At 44.4% G+C, this 18,766-nt stretch overlaps 1 protein-coding gene and 1 pseudogene across 3 annotated transcripts; one reads left to right on the top strand and one right to left on the bottom strand.

Annotated features, from left to right (window-relative positions):
- Nucleotides 1–1,846: 1,846 nt before the first annotated feature.
- Nucleotides 1,847–11,047, bottom strand: LOC102282998 (HLA class II histocompatibility antigen, DO beta chain). 3 transcript variants are annotated; one of them, XM_070360663.1, is made up of 6 exons: nt 10,887–11,047; nt 4,787–5,053; nt 4,060–4,341; nt 3,304–3,414; nt 3,023–3,054; nt 1,847–2,865 (listed from the first exon to the last, which is right to left on the bottom strand). In XM_070360663.1, the coding sequence occupies exons 1-6, from the start codon at nt 10,975–10,977 to the stop codon at nt 2,836–2,838; spliced, it is 813 nt and encodes a 270-aa protein (XP_070216764.1). In that variant the 5' UTR covers nt 10,978–11,047; the 3' UTR covers nt 1,847–2,835. The 3 variants fall into 3 exon arrangements, 2 of the variants coding, with proteins under 2 accessions (XP_070216764.1, XP_005891438.1); XM_005891376.3 differs by having other exon boundaries at nt 1,852–2,865; nt 4,787–5,056; XR_011462124.1 differs by lacking the exon at nt 1,847–2,865 and having other exon boundaries at nt 3,025–3,054; nt 3,304–3,486; nt 4,787–5,056.
- Nucleotides 11,048–14,078: 3,031 nt separating this feature from the next.
- Nucleotides 14,079–17,545, top strand: LOC102268795 (tRNA wybutosine-synthesizing protein 5-like; annotated as a pseudogene).
- The last annotated feature ends 1,221 nt before the right edge of the window (nt 17,546–18,766 follow it).

Here is an 18,766-nt window from a genome sequence, read left to right as displayed (position 1 = left end):
AAATTTTATTCGATGGTTAATCTAGCATTGTGACCATTTCCCTCACCTGGACGTGAAACCTAGCCTTCTTTCAGCTCATCCCTGGTTTGCCGAGGATGCTACGGTTGAGATTGTTCTGTCCCCAAAAGCCCATCCACATAAGACCTGTGACTGCCTCTCTCGCCTTATTACCTTCCCCTCCCAAGCACACTGTGGAGCCCAATCCTAAGAGGTCACCGTTAAAATCCTTGAGTTTATGAGACTACAAACAATACTTTAACTTGGACACTAGTAAATCAAGGGGAATAATTCAACTTTGATCTTTTCTTTCCGCAGTACCATGTGGCAAACCACTCCTCAGCGAAGGGAAGCAGCTCTTTACAGAAGCAACAATGCATGTAAATGAAGAAGGGATGATAGAATTAGCTCATCCCCTATCTACATTCAGTTCAGTCAGTTCAGTCTCTCCGTCGAGTCCGATTGTTTGCGACCCCATGGACTGCAGCACGCCAGGCCTCCCTGTCCATCACCAACTCCAGGAGCTTACTCATTTCTACATTTCCCAGGGAATTAATTGACCCAGGCAATGGTTACTAACTTCACGGAGACAAGCAGGGTGTGTGTCTCATGGTGAGGTCACAGCACCACCTATGGACGTTTCAGAGGAATGACATCTAAGTCTAATCCAACCTCTTCAAGCAGATGCTGATGTGCGAGACCTGCAGAGGACAGAGGGACATGGCAAACGGCACTGGCTGTCTCAGTCAGCAAATCCAGACGGCAGACAACTGTGTGGGCCAAGAGCTCAGGAACGCCACCGTGCTAGTCATAGGAACAGAAAGGGATGGAGGAGAAACCTGTAAATGTGAATAAACATAAATGACAACACATTCGACTCAGTTCCAATAAGATGGGTGAACCTAGAGCTTATTATACAAAGTGAGGTAAGTCAGGAAGAGAAAGACAAATATCATATATCAACGTATATACATACGGAATCTAGAGCCATCCATTCTCGTGGCACTGATGAAGCAACGCAGACGCAGACAGAGGACAGACACAGAGCCGGGAGGAGAGGGCGGGATGAGCTGAGGCAGCAGCGCTGGAGCATGCGCACTGCCGCGTGTGAAATTAGAGAGCCGGGGGACTTGCTGTATGACCCGTGACCTCGAATCAGGGCTCTGTGACCACCCAGAGAGCTGGGATGGGGAGGGGGGTGGGACGGAGGTTCACGCTGGAGGGGACATACCTATATTCGTGGCTGATTCATACTGATGTATGGCAGAAACCAACACAATATTATAAAGCAATTATCTGGTTAAAAATAAAGAAATTTAAATCTTTAAAGAGACACCTAAGCTAGATGTCCAAAAATTTATACTTGAGTAAATAGACCACCAAGAAATTTTTTAAAGTAGTTGTTATAATGGTCCCGGAGAAGGCAAAGGCACCCCACTCCAATACTCTTGCCTGGAAAATCCCATGGATGGAGGAGCCTGGTAGGCTGCAGTCCATGGGGTCACTAGGAGTCAGACAGGACTGAGCGACTTCACTTTCACTTTTCACTTTCCTGCATTGGAGAAGGAAATGGCAACCCACTCCAGTGTTCTTGCCTGGAGAATCCCAGGGATGGGGAGCCTGGTGGGCTGCCGTCTATGGGGTTGCACAGAGTCGGACATGACTGAAGTGACTTAGCAGTCAGTCAGTTATAATGGTCCAGATATGATTACTTTTTTTTAATTTAATTTACTCTTTTAAAATATTTATTTATTTGTTTGTCTGCAATGGGTCTTAGCTGTGGTTCATAGGATCTTGTTCAGTTGTGGTGTGCAAACTTAGTTGCAGTATGTGGGATCTAGTTCCCGACCAGGGCTTGAATCCAGGCCACCGCTGTGGGAGCAGAGTCTTAGCCACTGGACCACCAGGGATTACTTTTGCAAATTTTATTGAGTCATAGTGGATGTACAATATTGTGTTGATTTCTGCTGCACAGCCAAGTGATTCATTTGTATATATTCTTTTCCATTATTGTTTATCCCAGGATACTGAATATAGTTCCCTGTGCTAAAGAGTAAGACCTTTTTATTCCTCCGTCTTGTGTATAATAGTTGGCAAACGTATAATTCCCTTTGAGAAGAGGGAGGAGGAGCTTTGATTGGCCCTCAGCAGAGAGACTTCTGCAGCAGCTGGAAAAGTTCTACTTCTTGAACTGGGTATTGATTAAAAGGGTTTTGTCTTAAGTCATGTATTAAATAACACATTTTACGTGGTTGTTGGTACCTCGGTTTTATTTTAAAGGAAAAAAAGACTTTAAAAATCAATGAAACCGGGACTTTTCCAGTGGTCCGGGGGTGATGATTCTTCACTCCCACTGCAGGGGGCACAGGTTTGATCCCTGGTCACAGCGCTTAAGATCCCGCAGGCCTCACAGTGCAGCCAAAAACAAACAAAAAACAATGAAAAGGGAGCAGTGACTATCTGAACACTTGTCTTCTGAAGACTGCGGGGCTGCGTTTGGAGGAGAGAAAGTTGAAGACCACGACTCAGAGGGCTAGGGCTGGACCACAGAAAAGTAAATCATCTGGGGCTGGAAGGAGCTAGGTCTTGGGGGAATTTCAGGGCACTGTCCTTGGGAATGAGGATGTGTGTAGACAAGGAGGAGGACAAAGGGCAGGAGGGTAAGAGATGCGTGATCTCAGAACACAGCACTCCAGAGTTAGTTCAGGACTCCTCCAAGATCTCACAGAATGAGACATCCTGAACATTGACCTCACAGCATCCTTCACTTGGTCCAGGGCCACCTGATGAATCTTCAGGCTCCCAGGGAGAAGCATCAATGAGAACCTAGTGCGGCTGCTACGGTGGTGGAAGCACTGCTCTTGGGACCTGCAGGGAGAGCGATAAAGTCTTGTGAGGTCCCCACCCTCCTGGGCAAGGACTCAGCAGGCAGCGCACCCACCCAGAGCCACTTACATCTTATCCCACCCTCTGCCAAAGGCTGGGTGATTGATCTGGGACCCAAAGACAAGGAAGGAGACATTACCTCATTGCCAGGCAACGGAGTCCCCACACGTCCTGGAATTAAAAAAAAGAAGGAAGAAATAGAATGCATCAATTAGGATCAAAAGTGATTATCCTGAGTGGTGGGAGGTGACCCCCAATGACCCCCTGGAATGTTTCTGGCTTCAGAAAAGATTATCCCAGTGATCCCTGAGAAGTATGGTCAGCCTTCCGCTGTCACACATCTTAGACATTAGGAAAAGTGGAAAGTGGGGGAAGCTGGAGGCGGGGGTAGGTGGCAGGGTGCTCCTCAAAACTTATTACCTTTCCGGGCCCTGATGTGGACGACAATTCCCACCAGAAAGAAGACTAGCCCGACCAGGAAGGCTGCAGCTCCACTCAGGATCTTTCTCCAAGAATATTCAGACTGAGCTCCTAAGGGAAACAGGTCTCAAAGTTGGCCAAAAGCTCCCAATATTTGGTGCTCCTTCCTGAAACTCCATCCACCTGCAATGCAGAAGACCCCAGTTCAATCCCTGAGTCGGGAAAATCACCTGGAGGAGGGCATGGTGACCCACTCCAGTAATCTTGCCTGGGAAATCCCATGGAAAGAGGAGCCTGGCTGCTACAGTCCGTGGGGTCCCAAAGAGTCGAACATGACAGTGACTAACATTTTCTCCTGAAATCCCAGGGCCCGTGCTGGACAGCAGTACAATGCTGTTCCGAGAAAGAATACATCTTTGGGTCCAAGTTTCGTACTCGTGGAGTTTCTGTTAACGATTCTGATGGCCAATAAGAATGCCCCCCTAAATCCCAAGGCCAAAGTACCAGAGGATGCACGTTCCCAAAGCCAGAAGTGAGTGACGAGGTGATTAGACCTCCTTATTTCTTGGAAGATCCAAGGATATCTATCTGCCATGATTTTTCTCCACCCCAGCCCAACGACCCCAATTTCTATGACTCCTTCAGGTCAGAGGGAGGAGCTAGTGCTGTGGCCAAGGTGAATAGGGAGGTAACACAGGCCCTGTCCAGAGTCAGATCGACCCCAGCTGGGTCCAGAAAGTACAAGCTGGTTCTCACTCCACTCCACAGAAACAGGGCTCAGCAAGCTGGGATGGTCAACGAGGCAGGTGTAGACCTCTCCAAGCTCGGGCGTCATGGCCAGCATCACCGTCATCTGAAAGGTCCAGTCTCCATTCCTGATGAGACCAGTGGACATGATCCCCTCTCTCTGTTCCTGCCCATTCCGGAACCAGGTGACCTTGATGTCTCCTGGGTAGAAACCTGTCACCAAGCAAAGCAGCAGATTGCGGTGCTGCAGGGCTGGGGTCTTCTCTGGATACACCGTCACCTCTGGTTGTACTAAGAGGGGAGAGAAAAAATGAGAGGTGGTGAAGGAAATCCACAAAGCCAACCCCGGAGTGCCTTTAGGGGCTGTCTCTGCCCTGAATCTCTTCCCCAGATCACCCACGTGGCAACCGGAAATGTGGGGAAAGCTCACCCCCAGGACTCAGACACTGAAAGTGTCAGTGTCCGCAAGGAGGATGTGGGCTTTATCAGACACACCCACAATTTTCCTTGTGTTCAGGAAGACACTAGCCCTCAAAGGCGCCGAGAACTGGTATCTGGGACCAAGACCACAGTGACCTGACCCCTGAGGACAGAGTCACAACTGGGGACAGGTCATATATAGTCTCCCCTGCACCTGACCCTGATGGATAGATATCCTAAAGCAGGAAACTGCCCAGGACAAGGAAGAAGAGCCACGCCCAGGCTCCCACCAAGGAGACCCCAACTCCCACCTCACCTCTCCTCCCCACGGTGAAGGGTGCACCCAGATAGTAGTTGCGTCTGCAGAGCATGTCCACAGAGGCTCTACTCCTCGCCAGTATATCCGGCCGGTTGTTCCACCGCTCGGCGTCCGGCTTCCCCAGCTCCGTCAAGGCCACAAACATCCCCAAGTCGCTGTCGAAACGTGCATACTCCTCCAGGTTGAAGATGAATCTGACCACAAACCGCACCTTTTCTGTCCCATTGGTGAAGTAACAGTCAGCCTTTGCCTGGGTCACAAAATCTTCTGGAAAAACAAAAAAAGACTATGAACTAGCCCCCATCTTTAGGAAACCCATACCTGGTATATTACTATGGACCATATGGATTGGAGAGGAGGGCTTTGACCTCAGTAAATCTGACAAAGTAGCCTCTGCTCCTCTGGGCCCCACCCTGGTTCCTCTTAGCAAACAGACATCCATTCTTTAAAAAAGAAGTGGTACGCATAAACAATGGAATATTCAGTTCAGTTCAGTTCAGTCGCTCAGTCTGTCCGACTCTTTGCAACCCCATGAACCACAGCATGCCAGGCCTCCCTGTCCATCACTAACTGCCAGAGTCCACCCAAACTCATGTCCATTGAGTCGGTGATGCCATCCATTTCATCCTCTGTCATCCCCTTCTCCTCCTGCCCTCAATCTTTCCCAGCATCAGGGTCTTTACAAATGAGTCAACTCTTCACGTGAGGTGGCCAAAGTAATGGAGTTTCAGCTTCAGCATCAGTCCTTCCAATGAACACCCAGGACTGATCTGCTTTAGAATGGACTGGTTGGATCTCCTTGCAGTCCAAGGGACTCTCAAGAGTCTTCTCCAACACCACAGTTAAAAAGCATCAAGTCTTCGGCACTCAGCTTTCTTCTCAGTCCAACTCTCACATCCATACATGACCACTGGAAAAACCATAGCCTTGGCCAGATGGACCTTTGTGGACAAAGTAATGTCTCTGATTTTTAATATGCTGTCTAGGTTGGTCATAACTTTCCTTTCAAGGAGTAAGCGTCTTTTAATTTCATGGCTGCAATCACCATCTGCAGTGATTTTGGAGCCCCCAAAAATAAAGTCTGACACTGTTTCCACTGTTTCCCCATCTATTTCCCATGAAGTGATGGGACAAGATGCCATGATCTTAGTTTTCTGAATGTTGAGCTTTCAGCCAACTTTTCACTCTCCTCTTTCACTTTCATCAAGAGGCTCTTTAGTTCTTCTTCACTTTCTGCCATAAGGGTGGTATCATCTGCATATCTGAGGTTATTGATATTTCTCCCGGCAGTCTTGATTCCAGCTTGTGCTTCCTCCAGCCCAGCGTTTCTCATGATGTGTTCTGCATATAAGTTAAATAAACAGGGTGACAACATACAGCCTTGATGTACTCCTTTTCCTATTTGGAACCAGTCTGTTGTTCCATGTCCAGTTCTAACTGTTGCTTCCTGACCTGCATACAGGTTTCTCAAGAGGCAGATCAAGTGGTCTGGTATTTCCATCTCCTTCCGAATTTTCCACAGTTTATTGTGATCTACACAGTCAAAGACTTTGGCATAGTCAATAAAGCAGAAATAGATGTTTTTCTGAAACTCTCTTGCTTTTTTGATGATCCAGCGGATGTTAGCAATTAGATCTGTGGTTTCTCTGCATTTTCTAAAACCAGCTTGAACATCTGGAAGATTACTCAGCCATAAAAAAGAACAAAATAACGCCATTTGCAGTAACATGGATGGACCTAGAGATTATCATGTTAAGTGAAGTAAGTCAAAGGCAAATATCATATGGTATTGTTTAAATGTGGAATCAAAAAAAAAAAAGGGTACAAATGAACTTACCTGCACAACAGAAATAGAGTACAGATATAGAAAACAAACTCATGGTCGCCAGGGGTAAGAAGGGGAGGGATAAATTGGGAGATCAGGAATGAGATATATATACTACTGTATATAAAATAGCTAACAGCAAGGACCTGCTGTACAGCATACAGAACTCTACTCAATACTCTGTAATGGCCTATATGGGGGAAAAGATAATGAAAAGAGTGGATGTATGTATATGTATAACCGATTCACTTTGCTGTTCACCTGAAACTAACACAACATTACAAATTAACTATTGCTATTGCTAAGTCACTTCAGTCGTGTCCAACTCTGTGTGACCCCATAGAAGGCAGCCCACCAGGCTCCCCCGTCCCTGGGATTCTCCAGGCAAGAACACTGGAGTGGGTTGCCATTAACTATACTCCAATAAATTTTTTTTAAAAAGAACACCCTTTCTTCTTTGAAAGAAGCCTGAGGTGCAGCCTATCAGGCCAGCCAAATAGGAGACATGTCACCCAAAGAAGCAAGTCAGAATGAGTCCAGAGACACGAACATTCATTCAACAAATATACAATCATTTGTCCAGTATGTATAGACTGTTTGTGTTTTGCCAGAAAGTGCTAAGTGTCTCCAGCCCAGGCTTGCAGAAGCCCAGACTTTTAATTCTCCTTATTATCAAGTCAAAACCAACCATCCCTGTACGGAATAGTTCAATTTTCTTGCCATTAGCAGGATCATTCTGTATATTCCTTCTGGAGTAAAATGAAAGGAAGATGGAAGTGGGGTTAAAAAAAAATGCAGAGCAGATTCACAGTAGTAGAAATTTCCCTTCTACTTTCCACTCATATGGGTTTTCTCAAGAATTTTCTCCTGTACCTTTTCCTGTGCATGATTACTCAGAGACCTCATCCTCTCTGTTGGCTCTAATAAGGTAATGACCTCATTACCTCTATCAACTTTGGGCAAAATAATATTAATTCCTGGTTTGAATATGCCTTTATCATCATCATCACCATCACTGGCCCTATATGTACAGTTCTAGTGGTTGTAATAACATGGTGATAAGGAATATAAGCTTAACTTAAACCTTGTCTGGAGCCTTTAATATTAAGCACTTCCACTGAAGAGTGAATTAAAAAATCCAAATCCAGGGATTCCCTAGTGGCTCAGTGGTTTAAAAAAAAAAAAAATCCGCCTGCCAATGCAGGAGACACGAGTTCGATCCCTGATCCAGGAAGATGCCACCCGCCGCGAAGCAACCAAGCCCGTGGGCCACAACAACTGAGCCTGTGCTCGAGCGCCCGGGAGTCACAACTACTGCAGCTGCATGCCCCGGGGCCCGTGCTCGGCAGTAAGAGGAGCCACTGCCGCGAGCAGCCCATGCACAGCAACTCGAGAGTACCCCCCTGCTTGTCCCAGTTGGAGAAGGGCCCACGCAGCAATGAAGACCAAGCACTGTAAAGTAATTAAATAAATTTTTAAGAATTATTTTTAAAACTCCAAATCAAAAACAAAATCTAAATCCTTCAATATTCTGTGATAAACCATAATGGAAAAGAATATAAGACAGTATGTACATATTTATATATATATACACATATAACTGAGTCCCTTTGCCATACAGCAGTAATTAACACAACATGTAATTCAACCGTACTTCAATAAAAATAAATTTAAAGTAAATAAGTAAAAAAATAAAAATCAAACTCATTCTCCATTATGATTTTCTACTCTCAAAGTATGTTCCTAGTATTGGTAGTGATTAGTTTGAGCTCTATATTAACTTTCATACACTGTACCTCATTTCTAAATGGCTCATGTTCTCCAAAACAGTTTTAATTTTCCAAAGTTATTTAATCAATCTTCATAGGTGAGGAAAAGTGTGACTGTTTACTATGGTAAATTCATATGTTGAAATCCCAAACCCCAAGGGTGATGGAATTAGTTGGTGGTATCAGGGGAGGTACCTCAGTTGGGAGCGTGGGCTCCTGATGAATGGGATTAGCACCCCTAGGGAAGAGGCTCCAGAGAGCGCACCAGCCCCTTCCACCACGTCAGGACACAGAGAAGGCACCAGCTCCGAACCAAGATGACAGCCTTTCCCAGGACACAACCAGGCTGGAGTCTTGATCTTGGACTCCTCAGCCTCCAGAACTTTGAGAAATAAATGTCTGTTGTTTATAAGCCACCCAATCTGTGGTATTTGTCATAGCAGTCCAAACAGACTAAGATAATGATAGCTGTCTTAAACTTGAAGATATGGGTAATTTTAAGACAGAAACTGGTACCTGGCCGTGGGCTAGGTCTCAGTTGACTGGAGTTTTAGTTCTGCATATACTGGTGTCACATAGAAACAGACACTTCCACTTCCTGACCTGCTTCCCCATCAATAAAGATGGGGCTTCAGTTCACACACATCACCACCAAGGTAGAACTCAAGAGCATTTGGGTCAAGTAAGAAAAGAAGCAGAATGTGAGAAAGCAGACGTGCTGCATGTGTACAGTGGAATATTACTCAGCCACAGAAAGGAACAAAATGGGGTCATTTGTAGAGATGAGGATGGACCTAGAGACTGTCATACAGAGTGAAGCAAGTCAGAAAGAGAAAAACAAATATCAAATATTGATGCATGTCTGTGGATTCGAGAAAAAATGGCATAAATGACCTTATTTGCAAAGCAGAAATAAAGACACAGACGTAGAGAACAAACGTGTGGATAAGTGGGGAATGGGAGGTGGGGCGGGGGGATGAAACTGGGAGATTGGGATTGATGTATATACACTATTGATACTTTGTATAAAACAGAAAACTAAAGAGAACCTACTGTAGAGCACAGGGAACTCGACTCAGTGCTCTGCGGTGACCTAACTGGGAAGGAAATCCAAAAAAGAGGGGATACATGTGTGTGTATAGCTGATCCACCTTGCTCTACAGTAGAAACGGACACAACAGTATAAACCAACTACACACCAATAAAAATTAATTTTAAAAATTAAACTTTTTTAAAAAGCAGAATGTAATTCAACACATGATGACATTTACTAATATTTTAAATACACACAAAAAACTGCTACATCTTTTCTAAAGCCACCCTGATACTTAGTTGGAATGGAAGGGAGGGAGTGAGGATAAAGAGAAGGGAGTGATGACAAAGCGCTGTGAGCTCGCTGGGAGAGAGAACTCCACTCTGTGCACTTAAGAACAACGCAAAAGGACTTTCAGATGGGTTGGTAGCACAAATTAACCGGGGACGATCTCCCTGAAGAAACGGCATTTCGGCTGAGATGTGAAGGGTGATCCTGACCTCAGATGCAGACCTGCCTTCATGCCTAAGCGCAGAGGAACTGCTGGGCTGAGTGTCAGGAGGCCAACATCCTTCCTGGGTCAGCCAGACTGATCTCAAACTCAGATGAGTCTCTAATCTCCAGTTCCCTCTTTCATCTTACAGTCTAAATTAGAAAAATAATTATTTTTCAGCCAGATCTGTGTCAGAGTTTAGGTCTTACTGATCGTGTGTGTGTGTGTTGTTGCTGTTTTTGTTTAATAGAAATTATAAGCTCAGAGAGGTTTCTGTTCTCCAAGAACAATGATCTCCTCACACCCACCCTCCCCACCCCTAGGGTTTTGTTCCTCTTTTGTGTTTAACGAGACTGACGTTCAAAGGGGTTCTGTTTTTAGAATGCTGTGTCCTGTTTTCTTCTGATAAATATGTTTTTGGAATGTACTGTCACTTCACGCTTGCGTAGCTTAACTTCTCAGCTAGACAGATACCAGTAAGCGTATGTACCTGGCAACCTGAGGATGGGCATCACACATTCAATTTCTCCTGTTTGTCCAATCACTCGGTACAATCTGACCATGTTACAGAGGCTTAAAAATGTCCAATGAAGCAGTCAAGTCCATATGTGCATAAAGAAGCAGTCACAAATAGAAGCAGTCACAATCTTCAAACTCCTGGCTGAAGGACAGTGGCTATGTTCAGCCTGCCTCAATTTTTCCCAGTTCTCCGGATGGCCATCAATACCATAAGGACCCTGAGCAAGCAGTATGTTTCCCTTTTGTTGAATCAGCGGCTCTGAGACAGGAAGTCCCTTTCCCCGCCGGTCCATTTCATGTGGTAAAGCGGGAGGGAAAGCTTTTCTGTGAGAAAAAAGAAGATTCTCTGAAGCCAGATCTGCTTCCTGTCTGGACTGGAGCCTGGACCTGTAGGGAAAGGCCTCTCTCCCCCGTGTCAATGTGTGCCTTACACCTGAAAGAAATCACTATGTTCTTACCTGGAGAATCTCTGCCTTGAGTCACAGAAGCATCCAGCCTGAGAGCCGTGGATAAGAAGGCCACCACCCAGGGAACCCAGCTAGGACTCATTCTGGAAGAAAACCAACAAGACAGGAAAATCTTCACCTCTTTAGAACAGGGCTTGGCCACACACACTCAGTCAAATATTCATGCAGAGCAGAGATGTCTTTCTGTCTACCCCGGGATTGGAAACTCCTCATCCAGATAACCAATCAAGCTAGAGGAGCTTAGTGTCATTAGGTGCTGGGTAGGATGCCTTCATAAAGCCATGTGATACCACTCCAGAATTTTTCACCTGCAGAATTACTGACTGCAGTTCAGGTCCTTGGAAACCAGACTAGGAGAAAAAAGAAAACTACTCTACAGGGTATGTGGGCTCAGAAGGACAAGGCAGATTGTTCACCGTGGATCTTTGTCATCCAGCACGGTCCCTGGCCTGCTGTGGCCAGTAGATCTCCATGATGATGCGGTGACTGACACTGCCAACAGAGAACATCTAAATGGAGACGACAGCGGACAGCATTCCGAGGCACGGGCCTTATGAGGACTCAGGGGAAGGGCTATTGGGGAAAAAATGGAAGAGACTGAGAATTATCTGGAGAGGAGGATTTCCTATAAACCAGGAGAGGGAGGAAAAAACAAACACGGAGAGAAGCTTCTCAAAAGAATAAAATGCTGCAAAAAAATGTTTAAAAGGATAAAAAGAGAGAGTGTGGATATGTGGATATGATTCACTTTGCTGTACAGCAGTAATTAACACAACATTGTAAATCAACTATACTCCAATAAAAATTTAAAAATATGAAAAGAGTTTGGTGTATATCTGGGAGACAATAGCTCTCATGGATTTATATTTATAATAACTTGGTGAAATCTAACATTTCTAACATTTAACATTTAGTGAATCTAAATGTTAAACTTCTTAAGCTAATAAAGGTAGATTTGAAACAATCTTTAAAGAGGATAAAAGGGAAAAAAAAGCATTATTATGTTTTATAATTAATGGAGCACCAGTAGCTTTCAGTGAAACAGAGTATTAAAAGAAGAAGCAATATTTTAAAAAGGCAAAGAGTGAATTAAAATGAGAAAATGAAGGCAGTAGATGTACCAGGACTTCAGGAATTTTGGAAGTTGACATATGTGCACTGTGTTGTTATTTGTTCAGTCGCTCAGTTCTGTCCAACTCTTTGCAACCCCATGGACTGCAGCATACCAGGCTTCCCTGTCCTTCACCATCTCCTGGAGCTTGCTCACACTTATGTCCATTGAGTCAGTGATGCCATCCAACCATCTCATCCTCTGTCGTCCCCTTCTCCTCCCGCCTTCAATCTTCCCCAGCGTCAGGGTATTTTCCAAAGAGTCAGTTCTCTGCATCAAGTGGCCAAAGTATTCGAGCTTCTGCTTCAGCATCAGTCCCTCCAATGAATACTCAGGACTCATTTCCTTTAGGATGGACTGGTTGGATCTCCTTGCAGCCCAAGGGACTCTCAAGAGTCTCCTTCATTGCAGGCAGATTCTTTACTATCTGAGCCACCAGGGAAGCCCCATAAACTTCTTAATTAATGATATTATTAGGTAGGCCAAAAAGTTCTATTGATCCAAAGGTATTTTGGGCCAAAGCAATAGTTTCTGGTGGCTTAAAAGTGTTATGTCTCTATGCTGAGGGTCAGTCACCTTTAATGTTAATACTTGTTTTTATAGCTACCTTCTGCAGTGATGAAAGTGAGCAGTGAGTAACAGTGGTTTAAAATTATTTTTTTTTCTGTGAAATTGGCTAATTTGATACGTATAAGGAATGTATGAATCTGAGTGTACTTTTAAGCTAGATTTGTACATATAAATAGAAGGTAAAAAGAATAAAATGCATTGCTTAAAAAAAGAAAGAAAAAACACTTTTTCAGACACATGATTAAAGTAGGAAGATTTGAAAAACAGGGGAATGAGGAAGTTCAAGCTGTGTGGCTTCAACAAACTTATTTTAGAACAAGACAAGATCTTCTGCTAAAAAGAAACTGGAAAAAAATATTTGATAAGTAAGGAGAGCAAGACTTCTTTTTCTCCAAAGTGATCTGTAAGTGTATTATTATTTAATTTGCCTCTCAATCCATGGCCCAATATTGTGAATCCTGCAAGATGAAACAGACATGTTTCTTGTCCATGAGAAATGTAAAATTTAGGTGGAGTGACAGAGAAACAATCCACTATAATGTTAGGAAGAATCAAATGAGCTTTAAAGCTTGGGCACACATGAAAATTCGAGCCGCCTAGAAGGCGTTCATGATGAAGCTGATAAAGTTGACATTTCACACAAGTGGCCAACAGGAGATGTTATAATTCGGAATACCCAGTGCATGTGGACAATAGAGAAGAAATAAACAGTGAAACAAAAAATGTGCCAGGAATTCCTTAAAAGTTACTGTTTGGCCACAATAAATATATGTATGCCCACTAATTCACTGAGTGGGAGAAGAACACAGTAGAATTTTTTTCTTTTTCACTTCCCTAAGAGAACACACATTTTGATGGATGTGTAAGGTGGGACTGTAATGGTAGGAGACCCAGAGAGTCTGGAATACTTGAGTTATGTGTTACCGAACATGCCAAGAGGCCCTCAGCTACCCACAAATGCAATATTCTTTCCATAATGTAATAAATGCAATACTCTTACTCATAAATGTAACAGCAAATTGTAAATAAAAGGCCGGTCAAATCCCTGATGCTTTAATAGAGGGTTTTACGGTAAAGCTTCTATGAAGCATGAGACCCAAGCAATGTTCTCATGTTTCCACTTTTACCACTGCTGCTGCTGCTGCTGCTAAGTCACTTCAGTTGTGTCCGACTCTGTGCAACCCCATAGACAGCAGCCCACCAGGCTCCCCCATCCCTGGGATTCTCCAGGCAAGAACACTGGAGTGGGTTGCCATTTCCTTCTCCAATGCATGAAAGTGAAAAGTCAAAGTGAAGACACTCAGTCGTATCCGATTCTTTGCAACCCCATGGATTGTAGCCTACCAGGCTCCTCCATCCATGGGATTTTCCAGGCAAGAGTGCTGGAGTGGGGTGCCATTGCCCTCCACTAATCAGCTGTAAATCCTGAAGGACTAGAACTTCCAAGCACGTGAAGTGTAGGAAGAAGAAAGATGGCAGGTCACAAAGGAACTCTGTTGAAGATGGTGGAAATAATGTTCCAGAAAAGAAAGGCGAAACGTGGAGGTTCCCCAGAGTTGAAGGAGAATGGGCAGAGCGTCCCTGTACCTCAGCTCGAGGGTGATTCGCAGGAGCAGTTCATGGGACACCTGGATCCGCAGAGAAAACCTCTGGTGTTGAAAGGAATTGATTTGGGAGCATGTACAAGCAAATGGACAGAGGACCTCCCTGGTGGCTCAGATGGTAAAGCATCTGCCTACAGTGTGGGAGACCCAGGTTCTATCCCTGGGCCTGGAAGATCCCCTGAGAAGGAAATGGCAACCCACTCCAGTACTCTTGCCTGGAGAATCCCATGGATGGAGGAGCCTGGTAGACTACAGTCCATGGAGTCACAAAGAGTTGGACACAACTGAGCGACTTCACTTTCACAAGCAGATGGACAGTGGATCACCTAAGCCAAATCAGAAGGAGAGAAATGAAGAGTCATGTTGGTGCAGTTGCCCCATGGACTTTCTTAAACTTTTAGCAAGCTGGTACAGAGGGCAACTGAAGAAAACCATAAGGAATTCTTTATATCAGAGGATCTACTGTACTTCATGCTTTGTGGATCCACTTTTTACTACAAGCATATATAGAGACATTTCTTCATAAGGCCACCAGAGAGCATTAATAGAAAAGACTGAGAAGGACGACCTAGGATCACTTGGGAAAGAACCTAGAAAGGATCTTGCAAATATCAGAAAGCAATTTCTGCAATATTGAGTTTCCAAAATTCTTCAAAGAATGGTTCTTTTCCAGTGCTTTTCAAATTAAGCTCACCAAAGGTACAACTTTGGATCCACTATAATGTAATGGATAACTTCTCAATACAAGTAACAGTGGAAAAAATACATTATACTATTCAGTCTTCAAGATGCCCAATATTTATAATTATCAGGTATTAAATCAGAAGTGTCAAACATAGATAACCCAGACTTATCTAAATATCTACTGTTTTCCAAAGCTAGGTGGTACAAATGTTCCCTTAAAGCTGGAGATGTATTGTTCATTCTTGCTTTATGATTTCATAATATAATTTCTGAAGTTTGGAGTGAGGGTGAATGTCTTTTGGAAGCAACTTCCCTCTGAATGCTATGGTAAAATGGATACTGCCGAGGTCCAGCCCCAGCTGATCCAGGGTGTTCGAAGGGGAGATGGCTTCGGCGAGTTCACTGGGTATACTGGCTTTAATTAAATATTAATTAGAGATATAAAGAGTAATAGAATAAGGATAGCTCATTAGGAAAATTCAGTGGAGAAAAGAGGCTGAGTAGCTTGGTTTACGCGGGAAACCAATAAAACTTCAAGACAAGAAGCTTGCACCACTTATGTAGGCCGCAGGCGTCCTTCCGTTCTCCCAAAGGAGAGGAGACACTGAGGCCTCCCCGGTCGGATCTTAGAAGCCCAGGCAAAGTTAGTAAGCTTGGCGGGCTCTGTGCTCCAGATGGAAACTCAGCCAGAGTTTGAGAGAGAGAGAGACATGGGGAGACCAGTATTTGGAGGAACTGATCCCAATTCTTTATTTTCCAGAGTCTGTTTTTATACACTGAGGTGTTATACAAAAGTCACGTGGGGACAGCAGTCCTGACTTTTATCAAAGTCAGGTGCTTCATACAAATGTATACAGAGGTCTTAGGGGTGTTACATCATCTTCTGGCCAGGGGGCCTGCTGACAATTTATGACCCTCTCCTTGTGATAGCAGTCAGTCAACCAGAACACTTATTTCTCCAGGGGTGATTATTTTTGAAACAGACGCCACCTTCTGAAGGTACCAGATAAAGTTACATTCCTATAGGGTGAGGGTGTAGTGAGTTTTAATTAAGGAAAGAATTTGCTTAGCCTAAGGTCTAATGTGATTAATATCAAAGGTTAATACATATTTCTTCTATATATTCATTAATGGCAGGGGATGTGGAGACTTAGAAGTAAACATTGGCTCAACAAATGAAAAACCCTTCACCAATACAATTTCTAATCAGCCCACTATACTTATACTAATAGTTTTCTAACTTCTCTAAAGAACCTGTTTTTAGAAGGTTTAAAGTATCTCGTGCCTCTCATGGTTGGGAAGCTGTGAGCAATCACATGTGGCCAGACAAGCCTGTAAGGCAGGCTAGAGAACCTTCAGAGGAGATTGTAGGTTGAAACACTCCTATCATGCCCAGGAATTATTATTAACTGGAGCTCTAAGTTAACTCCTTCTCTGAAAGAGGTGGTGGGGGACAGCCCCATGTAAAGTCAGAGGTGTAGGTGAGAGCACAAAGTAGTAAAGTAGGCAGACTCTGGTTTTCGAGGTAGATGCTCGAGAATTTCCAGGGGACTCCTGAGGCTCGATCCTGCCTTTGCGTATGTCGAGCCTCCTTCCTCATGACCTTTGCCACGGGTGGAGGTCCTCATGCCGGCTCCCTGAAGGATACCTATGGAAACAAAGATCCTACAGCAGCATCAAGAGCTGCACAAATTTTGGACAGAGCCTTCAGTTCAGTTCAGTTCAGTTCAGTCACTCGGTCGGTCCGACTCTTTGTGACCCCATGAATCGCAGCACGCCAGGCCTCCCTGTCCATCACCAACTCCCGAAGTTCACTCAAACTCATGTCCATCAAGTCGGTGATGCCATCCATGCAGCCATCTCATCCTCTGTTGCCCCCTTCTCCTCCTGCCCCCAATCCCTCCCAGCATCAGAGTCTTTTCCAATGAGTCAACTCTTCACATGAGGTGGCCAAAGTACTGGAGTTTCAGCTTCAGCATCAGTCCTTCCAATGAACACCCAGGACTGATTTCCTTTAGAACGGACTGGTTGGATCTCCTTGCAGTCCAGGGGACTCTCAAGAGTCTTCTCCAACACCACAGTTCAGAAGCATCAATTCTTCGGCACTCAGCTTTCTTCACAGTCCAACTCTCACATCCATACATGACCACTGGAAAAACCATAGCCTTGGCTAGACGGACCTTTGTTGGCAAAGTAATGTCTCTGCTTTTGAATATGCTATCTAGGTTGGTCACAACTTTCCTTCCAAGGAGTAAGCGTCTTTTAATTTCCTGGCTGCAATCACCATCTGCAGTGATTTTGGAGCTCAAAAAATAAAGTCTGACACTGTTTCCACTGTTTCCCCATCTATTTCCCATGAAGTGATGGGACCAGATGCCATGATCCTAGTTTTCTGAATGTTGAGCTTTAAGCCAACTTTTTCACTCTCCTCTTTCACTTTCATCATGAGGCTCTTTAGTTCCTCTTCACTTTCTGCTATAAGAGTGGTGTCATTTGCATATCTGAGGTTATTGATATTTCTCCCGGCAATCTTGATTCCAGCTTATGCTTCTTCCAGCCCAGCGTTTCTCATGAGAGCCTTAAAAACCCTCAAAGAATTGCCAGAGGAACATAGGGATTTCTATGCAGGGCGAATGGTTTTGCACATTCAAGATAAAGCCTATAGCAAAAATTTTGAATAAATAATGAACTGAATGCAAAGAGCATAAACATTTAAACACAATTCAGTTCAAATATTGTGAAAAGTGTAACAAGATGTAAGTTATTTTTTTAAAGATTTATTCTTCTCAGAGGGGTGCTGCTGCTGCTAAGTCATTTCAGTCATGTCCGACTCTGTGTGACCCCATAGACCGCAGCCCACCAGGCTCCCCCATCCCTGGGATTCCCCAGGCAAGAACACTGGAGTGGGTTGCTATTTCCTTCTCCAATGCAGGAAAGTAAAAAGTGAAAGGCAAGTCGCTCAGTCATGTCTGACTCTTAGCGACCCCATGGACTGCAGCCTACCAGGCTCCTCCGTCCATGGGATTTTCCAGGCAAGAGTACTGGAGTGGGGTGCCAGTGGTAAAGAATCTGCCTGTCAGTACAGGAGACATAAGAAACATGGGGTCAATCCTGGGTTGGGAAGACCCCCTAGAGTAAGAAATGGCAACCCACTCCATTATTCTTGCCTGAAAAATCCCATGGACAGAAGAGCCCGGCGGCTACAGTCCATGGGGATCACAAAGAGTCAGACACGGCTAAGCATGCACACCCACAAAATAGGAAAGGCAGCTCAATCTCAGATTTACAAATTAAATAAGTATGAAGGTGAGGGAGGTGAAAGGCAACTTTGTAACATTTAGTGTCCTGTGACGCCCCTCCCCCTCTACTGTTAGTATGCATGCTCTGCCCAGGGATCTGAGGCTCCAGAATAAATACTTCTTCCCCTGGAAGGCCATGACAGGAAAAATAAGAAAAAGATGGAGGGAGTTCCCTGGGGGTCCAGGGGCTAAGACTGTGCTCTCACTACCATGGGCCCGGGTTTGATCCCTGGTTGGGAAGCTAAGATTCCCCAAGCCATGGGAAACAAAAATAAAATCAAAGTTTTAAAAGAAAGAAAGAAACAGATGGGGCAGTATGGAAGACATTATTGGTGTTCACCAACTTTCTCTATTCCTTAGGCATACAGAAAACTGCAGCTCCTACTCTCCTATAGCTGCTAGAGACTAGTTCTAGCCCCCCTGAGAGAAGAATCCACCGCATTGATTGTTAAATTCTGGAGGACTTTTCTCTTCCCCTACTGTAACCAACCAGAATCCTATGAGGTCTTCCCAGAATAGACGGCCCACCCACATTCTCCACCTGCCTTTCGTCTGTAGAAAAACCTCAATCAAAGAAATGAGAAAATACAAAAAAAGAAAAAA

This window comes from Bos mutus, chromosome 23, assembly GCF_027580195.1.
Source record: "Bos mutus isolate GX-2022 chromosome 23, NWIPB_WYAK_1.1, whole genome shotgun sequence".
Taxonomy (NCBI): Eukaryota; Metazoa; Chordata; class Mammalia; order Artiodactyla; family Bovidae; genus Bos; species Bos mutus.
Note: the sequence above shows the minus strand (reverse complement) of the source record. Positions and strands in the feature narration are given on the sequence as shown.